This window comes from Benincasa hispida, chromosome 5 (genome assembly GCF_027475165.1).
Source record: "Benincasa hispida cultivar pf3 chromosome 5, pf3_genome.v1.1, whole genome shotgun sequence".
Taxonomy (NCBI): Eukaryota; Viridiplantae; Streptophyta; class Magnoliopsida; order Cucurbitales; family Cucurbitaceae; genus Benincasa; species Benincasa hispida.
Genome location: NC_143482.1, coordinates 36,452,362 through 36,471,770, shown reverse-complemented (window position 1 = coordinate 36,471,770; position 19,409 = coordinate 36,452,362). Strand labels below are relative to the sequence as shown.

Here is a 19,409-nt window from a genome sequence, read left to right as displayed (position 1 = left end):
TACTGTCCATGAGTTGCTAAAGTCTTCCATAAAAACTTCATAATTCTTGTGCACCCCATAATATTCCTTGCTCTGACTTTTGTAAGCTGGTCTTGCCTCAACCGGTTCATTATATTAATATATAGAGAAGAGCTCGGAGTACAAGAGGGTTATACAATGAGCAAAACGAAAATACTAGTGCTTCTATTAGGATCAAGGGGTGCACTCGGACGTCTCAACTAGGTTGACACTCCCTTAGCACCCTCATCACTTCCAATGCAAACCCATAGTGGGGAAAAGACTTTAACAAGAGTATAATTCGAGGAAACAATAATCGTAAATCAAGCGAAAATAACGATCTAAAAATAGAGCCAACACAGTGGCCTAGAACTTAGGGAAATAAATAAAAAGTTCAAAGAAACTGGGAGGGGAAAAAGGGAAAAGTTGAAATCCGGCACTGATTAATGTTGTCCGAAGGGGGAGGTGAAGATGATGGCCCCCTAGTTGAGATTGAAATCCGATGGACTGTAGGCATGGAAGGGTTCGGAAAGAATACACCAGGAGGAGGCTTGACGGCGGGCGGCTTCAAAACGGTTTTGGCATCCAAGAGCTTTGTTGTGGAAAATCCTTTGATTTCTTTCAAACCAAAGATTTGCCAAGAGGGCTTTTATTGCATTACACCATAGTAGACGTGTGGGGTTGTGGAGATTAGGGCCAGCTAGGAGTTGTAACACATTGCTTTTGAAATCATTGCACATGATCCATGAAAAGTTGGAAAAACACAGTAGTTTTTTCCAGCACCAATCTGAATAAGGGCATGTAAAAAAGAGGTGAAAGGAGTCCTCACTGTGTTGGAGACAGAATGGGCAAGCTGATGGAGAAAGGGAGGATGCTGGCTGTTTTCTTTGAAGAACTTCAGCTACATTCAGCTGACCGAAAAGCATAATCCAAATGAGAATATTGACTCTTCTTGGACTCTTTGTCTTCCAAATAGCCGAGAAGAGGGGCTTTTTCAAAGGGGAAAAAGGTGATAGGTGTACTTTAAGGGAGCTAACAGTATAAAAACCAGTGGTTGAGATGGACCACACTCTTTTATCAAAAGAGTGAGAAGGACTTCTACTTGCAATTTTCTCCGATGAATCTTGAAAGGCCAACACTTCTTCATCTTTGAGCAGTCTTCGGAAGGAGATGGACCAAGAAGCCATGCTGCTGTCCCAATGATCAGCGACTGAACCATTGGGAAGCATGGAGATTCTGAATAAGTTTGGACAAAGGGTGTTGAAGGGGGAAGATCCTTCCCATGGGTCTAACCAGAAAGCAATTCAACTACCATTACCAAGTTTGAAAGTGGCCAAGGATTCTACCTTAAGCCAAGTCTTTGAGATGCTAATCCATGGACTTTTCAAGCTTCTACCACCTTTCCCTGTTGTATGCCAATCAAATGCATCTTTATCATGAATACTTCTTATAACTTTGCCCCAAAGAGAGTTTTCCTCACTGAAATATCTCCACCCCCATTTAGCAAGAAGTGCAATGTTCATAGATCTGAAACCACCAAGGCCTAGACCACCATCTGCTATAGGTTTTTGAACCAATTCCCATTTAACCAAGTGATTTTGCTCGCTACCCTTGTTACCTTCCCAAAAGAAACTTCTTATTATCCTTTCCATTCTAGATATTACTCCTTCGGGCATGAGGAAGATGGCCAAGTAATGAATTGGAAGGTTTGAAAGGACTGAAGTGCATAGAGTGGCTCTTCCTCCCCTGGAGAGGTTAAATCTCTTCCACTTGTCAAGTTTAGCTTGTACTTTGTCTAGGACCGACTGCCAAAAGGAGGCTCTTTTCGGGTAAGCCCCAGAGGCAACCCTAGGTAATAAAAAGGAAGTTGATCAGCCGTACAGTTCAAGGATGCTGCTGTACTAAAGAGGTCACTGTCGTCCACATTGATGCCATAGAGGGCTGATTTTTCCCAATTTACTTTCTGCCTTGAACACCATTCAAAGAACTCCATTGTATGTTTAAGTTTTACAAGCATAGAGCTGTCATATTTGCAAAACAGTAAAGTATCATCCGCGAATTGGAGAATGGAAACTTGAACTTGCTCTTTTCCTACTATAAAACCTTCAATAATGCCGGATTGGGTGAGTCTGGAAATTAAAGCACTCAATACTTCACTAACAAGGAGATAAAGGAAAGGGGTGAGGGGATCACCTTGCCTTAGCCCTCTTGAAGCAGCCACTCTTCCCCTTGGTCTACCATTAATGAAAATCGAGTAAAGTGGGTTTTTGACACAGCCCATGATCCATTCTATCCATTTCTGATTGAAATTCTTAGATCTTAGCACTTTTTCTAGAAAATCCCAATCTACTCGGTCAAATGCTTTCTCCATATCAAGTTTAAGAATCCATCCCTTCTTCTTTTTTGCTCTGTACTCTTCAACAGCTTCATTGGCAATAAGGATGGGATCCAAAATTTGTCTTCCTTCTATGAATACACATTGGGAGGGAGCAATGATGCTAGGCATTATCCCTTTCAATCTCTCAGCTAGCACCTTAGCAATGACTTTGTATATTAAGGAGGTTAAGCTAATGGGTTTGTAATCACTGACCTTGATTGCTACTTTCTTCTTTTGAATCAAACATATGAAGTTCTCTTTTATGCAAGCATTGATCTTACCATTCTTGTAGAAGTCATTAAAGGTGTCTTGGAAGCTTGACTTGAGAGGAGTCCAAAATTTCAACAAGAATTCTGAAGTGAAGCCATCGGGGCCTGGAGCTTTGCTTTTGCCAAGAGCTTTTGTAGCTAAGACGATTTCTGTGACTGAAAATTTAGTTTGCAAGAAAAGATTCTGATTCATATTCACACATGGCCAATCTAAATTTATTGGAAGATGCCTCCACCCTAGGGATTTTAGAAAAAGATTGCTGTAATAATTGATTATTAGGCTTTCAATCTCTAAACTCGACTTTGTTGGCACTCCTTGCTCATCGACTAACTCATTTATGAAGTGTTTCCTCTTTTTTGCTGCTAAGAATCTATGGAAAAAGCTTGTATTCTCATCTCCCTACTTGAGCCAATTTAACTTGCTTTTCTGTAATAGGTTGATTTCTTCCAGCCTATATAAGACCATAAGATCTGATTTTGATGAAGACCATGCTGCATAATCACTGCTGGAAGGGGGGAAAACTCGGCTAGAGTGTCCCATTTTTCAATTTCTGCTAGCAGGCTCTCCTCCTTCCATTTTAGTTCTTCCTTATAGCTGTAATGCCACTTTTTTACTGCTGTTTTGACTTCTTTTAGCTTCTGATTGAGTACAAAACCAGCCCATCCATGCGCTTTACTGTCAAACCATGCTTTCTCAATAATTTGGATGCACTCTTTGTTGAGCAACCAGCTGTTGCAAAACCTGAAAGGGGAGGGGCCCCAGCTGAAAGAACCCGCCTCTAGTAAAATTGGGTAGTGATCTGAAAAAATTCGTGCTTGTCTATTGGTTCTAGAATTTTCCAATAACTCATCCCATTCTTTTGATATAAAAAACCGGTCTAGTAAGGATCTTGAAACAGAGTTGCCTTCCCTTGACCAAGTGAAGCTCCAATTACTCAACCGAATTTCCAAGAGTTTTGCTTGTTTAATGAAATCATTAAATTTTCTCATGCCTCTAGTACTTCGGCCCAAGGGGAATCTCTCATGTGCCCATCTTGTGATATTAAAATCACCACCCATGCACCATGCCTCTTCACAGTAAGCTACCAAAGAAATTAGTTCTTCCCACACAAATTTTCTTTCTTTATAGTCGGTTGGCCCACATACATTAGTGACCCAACAAATCTTTTTACAAATAGTGGTACATTTTATTGAAAGGGAATATCCACCTTTGAGGGTTTCTATTACCGAAATCATATTTGTATCCCACATTGTCAACAAACCACCTGAAGCACCAAAGGATTCAACAAAATCCCAACCGACATCTTTGGAACTCCAAATGGATTTAATAAAACTTGCATCAAAATTTTCTTTCTTGGATTCTTGAAATTAACACCATTGAGGGGTTAGTTTTCTTTAGGAATCGTTTAAGGGCCAGCCTTTTATTACTATCTTTGAGGCCGACACTATCTTCATCTTTTCGAAATCAGAGTTTAGAGGCAGCCTTTGCAATCGAAAGTCAATCCAGAATTAGGTTGCAATCAGTGATTATGCTTAAAAGGTGTGTTGGGAGGTCAGAAGGGATTGATGGATGCAGGGTGGGTTGGGCAGGGCTGGGGGCTTTTACCTCAGAAATGTTGTTCTCCTCTGTTCGAAATAGAGTATTTAAATCAACACGCAAGGATGCTTCTGTTTTTTACTCTTCTTGATCTCCTGAATTGCTGATCCAATCAGTTTCCTCACTACTAATACTAAAAGGGGAGCCAAGAGGGCTATCCTTCTCTTCATTTACTGAGGCATCTGGGGGAAAACTAGGAGTTCCTTTCAGAAATGGACACTCCGGGTTGGGTGGGGGGAGAGAAATTTGGCTTTCTGACCTGGTAAAAAGAGGGTGTTCTGGTAATGAGGGACTTCTGGCTTCTTGGAGTTGAACAGACACTTATTTAGAGGTGAAACAAAGGCTTTTAGAATGTTCCTTCAGATACTTTCTTCTGATAAAATGCTTAAGAAAAGTTTTGAAAAGGCATGAGGGGTGGCGTGCTCTGTGCAGCCGCTTAGAAGTTGTTTTGCAGGGTTTAGGAAGTGGTTTAGTGCTAAAGGGAGGAGGAGGTTTATGGGTCACATAGGCAGAGGAATCGGGGCTCCTCTGTTAAAACAGGGGGGCGAGGTAAGTGGGGGAAATATGGTTGCTTAAGGGTAGTAATGACAGGGGAACTGGATGATCTGGTAGAACAGGAAGGGGCAGGGGAGATGTGCTAAAGCAAGGGGCGGGAGAAGAAGGCTTTAGGGTCGCTTGGACTTCGGACGTGGTTAAGGTATGCTCAAAAGAGGAAGAGGCTGAGGGGAGCACCACGTTGCAAGGGAGAAATAACTTACTTTTCTTTTTTCTTTTTGGCGCGAGTGTCTTTTTAGCTTCTAAATGAGAGAAGACGGCTAGAATTCCCTTTTTCCAATTCTCTTTCTTCTTAATGGCAGAGAGGGAGTTAAAAGCAGGCCATGGAACTCGAGGGGCCTTAATACTTACACTAGCGCCTTAGCTGGTGAAGCACTTAATTCAGAAGACTGTCCGGCTTCCTTTGATTTAAAAAAATTTCTCTCGGAGGACTGCTGCTGCAAGACAGGGGAGAAGGACTTTTCAACTTCCTTCCTTAACAGATCTCTCCCGTCGAGGCTCAGTGGACGGTTAAACTCCTCTTTCGACAATGAAGGCCTTTGAAACTCTGAATTAATGCTAACTAAACCCAAAGGTGGTGACTTTTCGCCTTCCCCTGAATCTCCCCTATTGATTTTCGAAGTCTGTGGCTTTTGGAATTCTTTCTTCTTTTTTGCCACTGCGCTTGGACTTCTTGAAAACTTTGGCTTGGACTTGGCTGACAATAGGAAGGACCAATCAGATAAATCAATTTGGGAAGCGGCATCTTCATCCTTCAAGACTTCTTGTAGTCGTACTAAGTCTATTGGATTGGAGAAGAAGTCCTTAAATAGAACATTAAAAGGTAGATTTGTAGGCTGATGACAGCAAGTAATATCACCAAAATTTAAGTAAAAACTTCCACGAATTCCATCTTTGATTTCAATGGTGGCTGGCATGAATCCACAAAGATTTTTCCTAACTTGAATTTTAGCTTCTAAATAGTTGAGGAGATTAATTGTTTCTAATGCAATTGCAATGAGTCCACCAAAATAAGCCCCGATTGCCTCAAAGGGCCTTCCATGACTAAGAGGGTTCCATTTTTCCAAAAGAAGATGAAAAGGGCTAAACTTATTCCATTTGCCCTGGCTTGGCACTTTTTCGGTGAAGTCTCCTTGACTGAGCTTGATGAGAGCCTTGTCTGCAAACAAAGGATTGATGACAACATTGGTGCCGAGACACTTACTTAATTCTTTGGCGATTTCCTTCCACCCATTTGATACTAGTAATCTTGAAATAATCCATAAATTACTAAAATCTTCAGTCAAAACATCACAATTCTTTTATGTCCAGAAAGAATGTTTACTCTGTTTCTTCGAGGGTAGAACAGGGGAGGGTGAAAAGGAAGAAGCTAAGGGAGGCAGGGGCTTAAAGGCTTGTAAAGCTTCGGAAGAGGATTTACCACAAGAGGGGAGAGCAAGGCTACTACTACTGACCGGCCTCTGATTAGGGGAGGGACAAAGTGGAGAACTAACCTGGATATCAGGGGGTGCTCTGAAATTTTGGATGTAGCCTTCGATCATGTCCTTAAAATCTTGCCAACCTGATTTTTCATTGAATGGGATGTGGATATTCTTTCTTCCTCCTGAGATTAGCCAAACAACACATTCTACAAACCACTTCTCCTTTGCACGAACTTTGGCCAGCCTTATGAAGCTTTGATCAACTTTTTCCTTTAATAAGAAGAATTCAAAGGTGGAACCATATAGAATTCTGCGAAAACTCTCAAAGAGACATTTAGTTGAGGTTAAAAGGAGAGAAGAATGGACTGTCCTTTCTTTAAGTCTTTTATGAGGAAGCCAGATCCTTCTTGCCCCATATGGAAGGAATGGTCAAGGATGCGGCAGAATTTAAAGTCCATGGCTGGAAACAGAACAAAACAGGGTGCAAAAAAGAGCAAGAGGAGGAAAGGGGCCGGAGGGTGAGCAGAAGGGAGAGGGTGAGGGAGGCAGTCACTGGAAAGAAAGGTGCGGGAGGGCATGGTGAGCTCCGATGGAGTGGACGGAAAGGAGGGCGCAGGAGGAGGGAGAAAGGGAGGAGAGAGGGGAGAGCGTTTTGGGAGTCATCTTAATTAACTATGCTGCTCTCCCTCAACCTCGACTTTTGTAAGCTGGTCTTGCCTCAACCTCAATCAAATTCTAATTTTCCTTTATTAAAACTGAGGATGGAGGGTGACTTAAAGACTTGACAACTTCCACATAACTGAGGCTCTGATCACTAACTCTTGGAGATTTTGCCCCTGATAAGGGTAAATGTGAAGAGTCGAATGAGAAAAACTAATGGATCTGATGAAAGAGAAGCTCTCTTTTTCCAAGAAGTCAAAGCATTTCCAAAAAGGAACGCCACCCTTGATTTGAATACCCCATTGGCACATGAATGAAACGATGACCCCCTGTAATAGGCCAAATTTCACACCTTAGAAATCCAGCAAGAATCACGTCAAAATTTGGATAACCTTGTTGCACCTAAGCCGTCACAACCATTTCTTAAGAAAAAACGGTTACATGAACCTTGCATCAAATCTGATGATGAATTCACAAACCATCGTACCAAATGCAGAAAATGAGTCATTAATTTTACAACTTTTGACCTCCATTATCCAAAAGTAACAATTTGAAGAGACCCTAGCAAGTAAAATCCAAAACTGAACACAGAACTGACGACCGAGAGAAGGCAGAGATGGTTGATGGCGGCGGCAGATGAAAATGGCAAGCCAGTAAGAGAAACCACCCAAGAAAACCTTTGTTCTGTGACCTTCACAGCGAAGGCAGTGATCGAAGGGCCGCGGAGGCAGTAGTCAGATTGACGACAGTAGGCTGAGACCAGAGGTTTGTGGTCGAAGTGGTCTGAGGACAGTGGTTGGGAGTCGGACAAAGACTGGGAAATGTTCCAGAAAAACAGGGATTTTGGGATAGGTTTCTTTTCTTCAAACCATTATCATTAGTTCATAGTCTACACCACACCTTTTTCTCATGCTAATACTCTCCTATCTCTGAATTTGGAAATAAGTCTTCCAACTCCCCTCCGGATAGAAAGAAAAAAAAATTTAAATGACTGTTTTTAAATAAAGGAAAATGAGCCAACTTATTTACAAATACAACAAAATGTCACTATTCTATCAGTGATAGATGATAGAAGTGTATCGCGGTCTATCACTGATAGACAGTGACATTTTGTTATACTTGAAAATATTTTCAGTAGTTTTACCATTTAAAACAATTACCCAAAGAAAAAAAAGACCAAAAACTCAATACATATAGTTGGATTTGTACTTCTAATTTAAACTTTTATATTTAGACATAATCAACCTTCAATTACCCATCAAAAATTTGATTCCAACATCAAAAAACCTGAAATGTCATTTGAATTTGCAGCCCTCGTGCAGTGCTTTCCTTTGAGACGAAGATTAACAATTGCAGTTTCAACCTACATGAGAAAAATACTTACAAATAGATCTACACAGAAACACATAAAACAATGAAGGGAAAAAAACAATGTTATACCCTACTACACCATTCTGACTCAATGCCAACAACGTCAGAGACAGCCCATTCGGAATCAAATGTCCTTTGCAGCCCACTCACTGCTGAACCTTGGAGCTTAATGCAGGTACAAGAAAATATTAACTTCGATGTTGTACACCAGTTGCCTTCATAGATGACAAAATCAGGGAAAACAACTGTCACATCATCCTGAAAATTATTTTTAAAGAAATACAAAGGTTATTACAAGCATCTCACCTTATTGAAAAGCAGTCAAGTAAGATACCAATTCTCAAGATGAAAAGAACAAAAAACAAAGCAGTAAATCACACATTTTCTTGAACTTATAACTTCTGATATCAAGATCAATCACAGAACTACTGTATACAATGGATACTTTCCCTGAACTTTATAGTCTATAGTCCTTTACTGCATCACCATCATACATATATTTCTCAAAATGAGATAACTTGCAATCAAAACCCAATTTCAGAAGAAGCATGAGAAAGCAAGATCCTCAAGTTTAAGCTCATTTACATTTTTTTCAGACATTGATATAACTCTTCAAGAAATGGCCTTGATTCTAGATGGTGTTCTCTCACAAAGGATGGAGCTTCCATGAGCTCCTTTTTCAGATTTCAGCATTAGGATCCCCCCCACCTTCCATGATGTTATTATCTAGAACATTTGACGGTTCAAGATTCCAGGAGATTCAAGTGGAGATGCTTAATGCTTGAAGTATTTGTGTCAATGTTTGGAAAAATAATATTTTTCTCTTATTTCCGAAAAAAGACCCTAGGTAATATAATACAAGAAAAATCTAACGAAGGGAACTAATTATAAATAATTAAAAGATATAAATGACTAATTCGAATATAACTGGACTATACACAAATCTACACTCCCCTCAAGCTAGGTTGTATAGAATACAATCCAAGCTTGGAATTGCACTCATCAAAACTTCTCCTCAATAAAGCTTTGATGAGAATGTTGGTAATTTGATGGCAAGATGAAACAGTGTAGTTCCACTACATTCTTGTTGACTTCAGATATGAAATATCGATCTATATCTACGTGTTCCGTTATGTCATGATGTACAGGATTCTTTGCTACATTGATTCCAGCTTGACTGTCACAATGCATTTTGATTGAATTTTGAGCTTCTATCATTAGTTCTTTCAAAAGCTTCTGAATACACATCCTTCACAAATTCCCAAAGCTAGAGCTCGATATTCAACCTCTGCATTGCTTCTAGCTACATTTGACTGTTTTTTGCTTCTCTAAATGACTAAGTTATCCAAAATATAAAAGCAATATCCAGATGTAGATCTTCAATCAGTTAACTCTCTAGTCCAGCTAGCATCATTATAAAGTTCTACCATTTTGTTTGATGACTTTTTAAATAATAGCCCATGACCTAGAGTACCTTTAAAGTATCTTAAAACCATGTTAACAACGCTAAGATGATGTTCATTTGGACTATTCATGTGCTAATTAACAATGCTCGCAGAATATGATATGTCTAGTCAGGTATGTGACAACTAACAAATAAATTAACTTTCCCACAAGCCTTTGATACATGCCCTCGCCAACTGGACTAATCTCTTCCATGGTCTTGGCCTAGATTTGGATCCATAGATGTTTCAGCAAGTCTACACCCAAGATTTGTAATCTCCTTTAACAAGTTAAAAATATATTTTTGTTGAGAAATGGCAATATCATCCTTAGATCTCGTCACCTTCATTCCTAAAAAGTAAAAACTATCTCAAACTTCCCAAGTCCTTGAAACCACTTAAGGATCTCCAATAGATTATTTACCGGAATGATAATATCATCTACATATACAATTAGGATTGCAATTTTGTTGTTTGCAGATTTCATAAAGAGTATGATCAGTTTGGTAACAATGACAACCACTTTTAATCATAACTTTGGCAAATCTGTCAAACCAAGCACAATGAGACTATTTTAAACTATATAAAGACTTTCTCAACTTGCATACCAAGTCTATTAGACTTATTTTCCATTCCAAAAGGAACCTGCATATAAATTACTTCGAGTTCACCATTCAAAAAATCATTTTTGACATCAAGTTGATGAAGTGACCAATCTTGATTTACAACTAAAGATAAAAGGACAATAACAGTGTTTAAATTAGCAACATGAGCAACAACTTTTGATGATCGATACCATATGATTGAGTGAAGTCCTTAGCCACAAGTCTTTCTATGAATCTTTCAACACTGTCACATGACTTGTATTTAACTGTGAAAATCCATTTCTAGCTAACAGGACTCTTTCCAAGAGAAAGCATTGTGAGAGTCCACATTCCGTCACTTTCAAGAGCTTTAATTTCCTCATCTACAACCTTTTTTCACATAGGATCCTTAAGTGCATCTTGAATGTTCTGTAAAATTTGAATATTGTGCAATTGAGTTACAAAGGTTTTATAAGACGAAAGTAATTTCTCATATGCCACATATTTTCAATAGGATGGCTAGAACAATTCCTAACACCCTTTCATTGAGCAATTGGCAATGTTGCATCATCAATCGAGGGCAACATAAAAGTGATGTTCCCATAAGTGGAATTCAAAGAAGATATGTATGGTTCAAGTGGTTGACATTTAAAGTCCAGCAAGGTAACCATTTCCCATCTTGAGTAAACAATGGGACTTCGACTTTGTGAGACAACTAAAGATTTAGAAACTTCTAAGACTTCAGGTTCAGAAATAATAGGTGGGTCCGATATGGAAATAGGTAGCTCATTTAGAGTAGGACCTAAGACTTCGGTTTAGGCTTCTAGAGACTTGAGACACGGGGACCCATTATCCCCCTTTTTATTTGTTATTGTGGTGGATGTTTTAAGTCGTATTATCTCTAGGGGAGTGGAAGGAAATATCGTTGACCCTTCAGGATAGGTACTGAGGAGGTCGCTTTATCCCATCTTCAGTTCGCAGATGATACAATCTTGTTCTGCTCGGGTATTGAGAATTCCTTTTCAACCCTTAACCACATGATGTGGTTTTTTGAAGGCATGTCAGGGCTTAAAATTAATAAGAGTAAATGTCAAACCCTAGGTATCAACTGCGAGCAGGACAAGCTTAATAGGTGGGCTAGAGAGGTTGGTTGCGACATTGGAACTTTTCCTTCTCGTTATCTTGGTCTCCCTTTGAAAGGAAACCCGAGAGCTTTGTCCTTTTGAGATCCTATTACTGAGAAAATCCAGAAAAGGCTCAACACTTGGAAGAAAGATTACTTCTCCAAGGCGAGGAGACTCACGCTGATTAGATTTGTGCTGAGTAGCATCCCTATTTATTGTCCCTCACCATTTAGGGCCCTAGCTCAATCTGCAAAAGTATTGAGAAATACATGAGAGACTTTCTGCGGAAGGTGCATATGAAGGTAAAGGATCTCATCTAGCTAGCTGGGAGGTTACGGGACACCCTATGCACCAAGAGGGGTTGGATATTGGGAATTTAAAACTTCGGAACAAAGCTCTGTTGGCTAAGTGGTTGTGGCGTTTTTCCCTTGAGCCCGAATCCTTATGGCACAGAGTTATTGGTGGTAAATACGGAATTCATCCCTTTGTCTGGATGGTAGAGGGGGTTAAAGGCACACACCGAAACCCTTGAAAAGACATCGTGTTAGAGCTCCCTTCTTTCTCCATTTTGGTCCGTTGTATCGTGGGGGATAGTCCATTGTTAAAATTACACCGCTTTTAACAACAGGTTCAATTCCATCAACAACCAAAATTAGATAAGCATTCAATCAAATTAGAAGACGACGACAACATAAAAGCAATCTAAACCACCCAACTTACACCTTGCCCTTTTTTAAACTCTTTATTACATTTTTTACATTGTTGATATCATCATCATCATCATTTCCTCCTTCAATCCACCTTCAATCCCCTCAAAGTTCGTTTACCGTCGTCCAAGACGAAGAAAATGGGAAAGATTCCCCACAATAATGACACAGGGAAATGCCAAATTGAGAAACCAAAAGAAAATTAGCAAGGTGAGGTTTTTTAACCCAAAATTAGGGGTGTCAATCTTTCCGGTTCTTTGGATAAATCCCTAGGAAGGTGAGGTTATTTACTTGGCAAGTGCTTCACGGATGTGCTAACAAGTTGGACAAGCTTATGGGGAAAATGCTCTTGCTTGTGGGGCCTTTTCGTTGTATTCTTTGTTGGGAGGTGGAGGAAGATTTGGAACATATTCTCTGACGCTGTGAGTATGCGATTTGTGTCTGGGATTCATTCTTTCAAACGTTTGGCTTGATGGTTGCTCGGCCTAAAGAAGTCAGTGTTGCAATCGAAGAGTTCCTCAATCTACCTTTTGGGAGGAAAGGCAATTTTTTATAGAGTGTAGGGGTGGACGTGATCTTATGGGTTTTGTGGGGTGAGCGGAATAGGAGAGTGTTTAAAGGGGTGGAAAGGGACCCTTCAGATACTTGGTCCCTTGGTCGCTTTCATGTTTCCCTTTGTGCTTCGATCTCGAAGAATTTCTAAAATTATCTTATAAGTATTTCGTTACTTCGTATGGAGGGAGTTCCCTTCTTGAGAGCTTGGTTTTTTGTATGCCCGTGTATTCTTGCATTTTTTTTAAATGAAAGTTGTTGTTTTCATTAAGAGAGAGAGAGAGAGAATTAGTAAGTACAAAACCTAAATGATTGTGATTTCCACGCAAGAGAAGCCCTAGATTTTTTAAGAATTAACCAAACCTTCTTCGAGAACCTCATCCTTCAAATTTTTTATCCCAAGCCACAATCGTTGAAGAGCCCAAATCAAGTCATGAAGCTTTAAAAACTTGCATCACAGTCTTCAAAAATTGACTTCCACAACGCAAAGTAATTTTCTGCAAGGAACCCAATCCTTGTGAATTCTCCATGGGAAATACTAACCCCAATGCCCATGGAATTTGTCGAGGAATTTTTCAGGTTTCTTCTACACCCCTTTAGCATACCACTTACCCTTTTTCATCATTTTGAGTGCCTTCTTGATCAACTTCAACCCATTCTTTTAAGCCTATTTTCATACATTTGTCAATGTGACTTCACTCTCATGGCCTTCTCTTTGCTAGATAAAGATATTGATTCTTTTATATCCTCCCTAGCCAATTTGATTTCCTCTTTAATTTCTTGTATCTCCTTCTTTGATTTCTCTGAATTTATGCTCAATTGTATCCCACGTCAATTGAAGCATCGAACCAATCTTCTCCTCCAATTGATTTGTCCATTGACGTCAATTAATGGTAGGGTACTATTCTACTACTAGACGTCAATTAATGAATCAATCGATTCTGTAATTGGTATGGTATATTCCTTCAGGTAAAGTCTTTACACACCATCACTTAATTCTAACCCCATGGCTAGAACCGAACTACTTAATTTGATAGAACCCAAATATATTGAAATATAAAAGATAACATAGTACTGGTACTCCTCCCTTGAGATATCTCTCAAGCCTTTGTTCACTCACCAAATGCCTAACTTCCTCTTTTCCCATTCCCTCTATTTGCAACTAATTACCATAACAAGCTCCCTAACTGATTTATTTTCTAATATATGTGGGTGTCTGGGTCAATTTACACACACCTCAACTAATCTCACAAGACAAACTCGTCCAACACTACAACATTTGAGTATCAAGGAAACTCATAGGATATTAAAATCCTAGGTAAGTGGCCACCATGAATTGAACCCATGACTTCTTTGTCCTTTATCAAGGTCATGCCCCCAACTTACCACGAGAAAGAATACACGAGCATACATAAAACCAAGCACACAAAAGAAGGGAACCTTGCTTAAAAAATGGGACTCCATCTATACAAGATAGTCCTTATAAAATAGTTACAAAATGTCCTCAAAATACATGTGTGACATTTTCCAAACCTAATTTCTCAAAGATGAAATGCTCCCATGCATAACCACCAAACCAATTTCATTTTTGCCATATCCACCAACCTCATTAATACTTTTTTGATTAAAAAAGAAACTACTTTAATTGAGAAAAATGAAAGAATACAAGGACATACAAAACTTCTATACGTACATTTCACATACGTTTTTAATGAAATATCATACTAACTGCTATCCAATCACCACAATATAAGTAGGATGTTCATCCCATATGAAAACTATAAGAATTAAGTATTTGCTACATGATTAAAATGATAGTAAGTAGGGGAAAACATCAAAATTCACAATAAGCCGAAGTGTCCACCTCATTGGTTGAAGAACAAGAAAGCAATTGATCATTGGTTTCAAAAATCTCCTGCTTTGTAGATCCACTACCTTCGAGTGACCGATCTACAACAAATGCAACAAAAGATGTGCAATTTTATAAATTGTAACAAGAAGCGTCAAATAACCCATAGCACTATGTTATCAACCAAAAAAAACATAGAGCTACATCTTTCTAGAATATTTTTCTTCTTTCCCAGCTTAACCATTAGGAGACAGGATAAAACATGAATAAATCTAAATATTCAAAAAAAAAAAAAACTTAAAAGTGGGATCACCTGCACATGTATCTTCAGTATCAAGATCTGTTGGTCCAGGGCTAATTTGATGACTTGTATTCAGAGTAGAGATAGAAACTGAATGGGAGGTTCGAACTTCAGTTAGACAAACAAATTACAAAAATAAAAAATAAAAAGAAGTAATTTGAATGCACGGAATCTGGATCAACCGGAGCTTTGCACATAAAAACTAAACATAAGGAGACGAGTAGTTGCACAAGAGGAGGGCATTCATTCTTGTTCACCAATGCTCTATCTTTTTCTAGCGACCACATTCTATTCATAAGAAAGTGATGTTATGGATGGTAGATAGATTATAAATTTCACTTGAGGAAGATTTTGGCTAGGAGGAATTCGCAAAAGGAAAGAATAGAAGAGCTTCAACGTTTGTTGGCAACAATTAATGAAGTCATGGGAATAGAGATGATGGAAGAATACAGAAATGATACTCTTGTGGATGAATTTACAAAGAAATCTTTAGATCAAATACTGTCTATTCTTCCCAAAGCAGATTGAGATGGTTCAAGGCATGTTGAAAATCAAAAAGTTCAAAAAACCAGGTGAATATTTTTACATGGATGATGCATAAAGAGGCATAGCCAAAAAAATGCAAAGAAAATGTTTAGGAATGGCTTTGTCTCCTTCAGTATGTGTTCCGTGCCTCTTAGCAGGTGAAAATCAATCTCATTTGTTTTGTCATTGCCCACAAGTACTGAAGTTACTGTTATGTGCATTTAATTGCTCTTGGGTCTTAGATAAAGGGTCAAAAGATAACATTTTCAACTGTGAAGAGGAGTGATGCTGAAAAATAAAAACAACTTTATTGTTAAATAATTTTTAAACAATATTGTCTAGGATTATTTTAAAGCTAAAAATAGGTGCAATGTGAGTTCTAACAAGTGAGGATAAAGGTTCAGATACCCTAACCTTCAGAATCATTGTGAATGAGTTCGTTGCTAACATCTTCAGAGAAACTATCAGTGTTGGCACTTTTTCCAACTAAAACAGAGGTAAAGGAAGAAAACAACCTTCAGATGCCAAACAAGTTATAGTAAATGGAGCTTTCCATGGAATCAAACCATGAGAAGGAAAGGAGGGGTAGGGAAAAGTTCTGAGACACTTCACATGCATAATCTATAAATAAGGAGAAAAAATTTATAAATAAAATAAAACCCAGAGAAAATGTAATAATAAGGAAAAGAAAAACGAAATACAAGAAAATAACAAGTGATGCTCGAAGGAAACAGACAAAAAAAATATTACCTTACCTTCAGCATCAATAACAATGAACACATCGCTAAGATTCCTGCTTACACTTTCAGCACCTTTTGCAACTGGATAGAAGGGATATGAAATAGTTCAGACAGCACAATTAATATAGTAGTGGCCAACCTATATTACCAAATTATGGACACCAAACATATGCGCATACAGGTTGCATTTTGAAGTTTGATCCCCACTCTTACCAACACATTATGCTAAACGAAGACTCTAAACCAACATAAGAACTCACAGTTATAAAGCTTGGCACATCCATCAACAATCACAGCATTCAGTTTGATACATTGCCATGATCATTGATGACATACTTGGAGAACATTTCTGAGTCCTGAAGCAGCCAAACTGAATGATCATAGTTCATAACCAATATAGTTCGTTGCAGAGTTCAAAATTGGCTTCTAGTTAATGGAGAAATCAACCTCTGCCAGTACGTATATTCAATGAATAAAAAAGCTTCATATAGAAAAGGAAATTCCAAGGGAATAATTCGACATTAATGAGGTTTGATCAAATCGATGTATTCATTTTTCTATTTACAGAATTACAACGATGTTTCTAACATTAAAACCAAGTCTCAAGACTTAAAACACATATCTGTGCTGCTTTTTTCACTTTTCAAATCATGAGTTTACTCAACGCATAATTTCATCCCCAAATTTAGTTTAAATGTTTGTACTACATATTTTTCATTGGTACCAGCTACAGAACTGCATTCTGTTCTACTGGTCTAGCAAACAAGAAAATCGGCAGACATACAATCTCAATCATTTATCCGAAAACTATTCTTCCACTGACTATAACTTCTCCACGCACAAGAACAATGTACCTTTCCAAATCATATAGAAGAAAACATTCTTTCTCATTCAGTTGCCGTGTTGATTCTCATCTCCCAGAACCAGAACGATCAAATTCACGCCTCCCAAACACCGAAAGCATGCAAACGATTCCCGTTTTCACTAACTCTCAAACCAACGAAACAAACTACACCACAATCATCCATATCGATTGAAAAGTAGTAGAACGAAGCACTCACAGCATTGGAGAAACTGATGTTTGGCAACGGGAGAGCTCTTGCGGGCAGAAAACTTGCCGAGCAAGCTTCGAGACACTTTCTCAACGCGATCGTCCTCTTCGCTGAAGTCGAAAACGGAAAATCTCTTGCCTCCACCGTCGCCTCTCTCTCTGCCCTTTCTGCTTCTCGATGAAGATGGCTTGGAGGTCCGAGTCATGGCTCTGAAGCCAATGTCAGTGATGGTCAGAACATCACTACAACCGAATATATAGTTTCTATTCTGAAAAAAATAAAGCTGTTTTTATAATTTTATTTTTTAAAAGATTGTGTTGCTTTTTTTCTCCTTTTTCTTTTAACATTACAACAAGAAGCCCTTAGGTCGTTAGCTGGAGGATTTTTTCACGAAAATTGAAACAGACATGTAAGATATACATTTTAACCCTTTATAATTGTCAACCTCATTTTCTATGAGATTTCTTTTTCATTCCAAAACGGTGGATTTTCTCAACTTTCCATCTTTTCTATTTTATATATAATTTTATTTTAAATTTAGCTAATTAATATTTATCTAACAAATTTAATATAAATATTTATTTTAAATCACAATAATCTATTAAAATATTTATTTACTTTAATTTTACCATAAAAAAATTATTAAAAGAATCTTTTTTACATCTTATTAATTAACTAGCTAACAATATCTTAAATATATTTAAAAATTAACTAAGATTGATTAAATTTCTTTTAGAATAAACTAAGATTAGTTAAATTAGTTAGTACAAAAACCCATTTTTTAATTATAATAATTGATTACTTATTATTTTTAAATCGAGTAATTATTTACTGAGATTAATTTTAATTTGATCCTTCATTACGAACATATAATAATTATTGATTATTATAATTAGTTAACCATCTATTGTGATTAATCTTTATTATTTCATTCATTATTAACACATCATATTTATTAAAAATAATATTCTTTATTAACATATCGTATTTTAATCTCATTTTTTTCTTTTTTATGTAATACTTTGTTTACTAAAATATATTTTTTATATTATTTAATTAAATTAAAATTACTCATGGGGAATTTAATTACTTATAAAAATGATTAAGTATTATATTATAATTAATATGACGCTCATTAAATATATTAATTGCTTAATTTTAATTATAAATTACTCAACTTTCAAATATCTATAATTAAAATTATTATTGATTTTTAATTAATTTTTATCAATATATTGAATGATATTTATTGTTTAGCTAATTAATCTATTACCATTTATATAAGATGGTTATGCTTAATTTCATAAATTAAACATAAATATAATTTTTGTTCAAAAAAATTATTATAGCATTTCTCATGCACAACCAAACACACTTATCTTTGATTTTCAGATATTTTATTCTCAAACATCTATAAAACCTTAAACCAAACGACCCCTCAAAGTTTGCAGACCAAGGAACTGAAATTATTTGAGAGTTGGTTTGTGTATAGAGTTTTTTATATGGATGAGAAAATGGGTTTTATGATTAATGTCCTACCCCCAAACTATGAAATTTAATCTTCTACTCATGTCAAACTTCATCTTTTTTAGAAAATTCTAACAAACTACGAGAAAAATAGGGAAACACAACAAACATTTTATAAAGTATCACATTAGGGACGGTCATGTAGCCCGAATGCGATGGGTCATCTCTATCGTGATCTTCATTTTTCTCACCCAAAAACACAACAAACTGTGAGAAAAATGGAGAAAACACAACAGAAAAATAAAAATCGCAATGAAGATCGTCATCACATTAGGGCTACGATAGACATGGTCATCCCTAACGTCATACGTTACAAAATGTGATAATGCACTCTGACGTAAGTAGAAGGTTAGATTTCATACATTAGTGGGGGTAAGTCATTAATCACAAAAGAGTGTGTGAATGGGTCACGCGTACAAAAAAATCTTGTGTATACTAGAAATATAAATAAAAAGGAAAAACCCTCATCTCGTCCTTTCGAAATACTTACAGTTCTAGCAAAATGCTCATGATCAACACCCAAACTTGCTAATGAGCAATGAAGACGTACCCTCTGAAGTATGTAATCATGTAACTGGTATTTGGTTTTAAATGCAAGTGCATATTGTTAGTAAGAAATACAAAAAGTACTCCAAATATCATACACAAGGGAACGAATGTAATAAAAGTTCTAAGATGAACCAGACTTTCCTCAATAAACATAAGTTGAACAATAATTCATAAAGCTTTTAGAAAACATTTAGAGTCACTCACAGTCTT

At 37.3% G+C, this 19,409-nt stretch overlaps 1 protein-coding gene across 1 annotated transcript in view; it reads right to left on the bottom strand.

Annotated features, from left to right (window-relative positions):
- LOC120078284 (Cysteine proteinases superfamily protein) overlaps positions 1-17,385 on the bottom strand; it is a 58,402-nt gene extending 41,017 nt beyond the window's left edge. Inside the window, 8 exon segments of the mRNA XM_090313997.1 lie at positions 8,132-8,161; positions 8,164-8,239; positions 8,317-8,505; positions 14,521-14,606; positions 14,819-14,896; positions 15,746-15,817; positions 16,087-16,152; positions 17,133-17,385. Of these exon segments, the coding sequence (XP_090170123.1) occupies positions 8,132-8,161; positions 8,164-8,239; positions 8,317-8,505; positions 14,521-14,606; positions 14,819-14,896; positions 15,746-15,817; positions 16,087-16,152; positions 17,133-17,328 (793 nt within the window). The 5' untranslated portion in view covers positions 17,329-17,385.
- Positions 17,386-19,409: the final 2,024 nt, after the last annotated feature.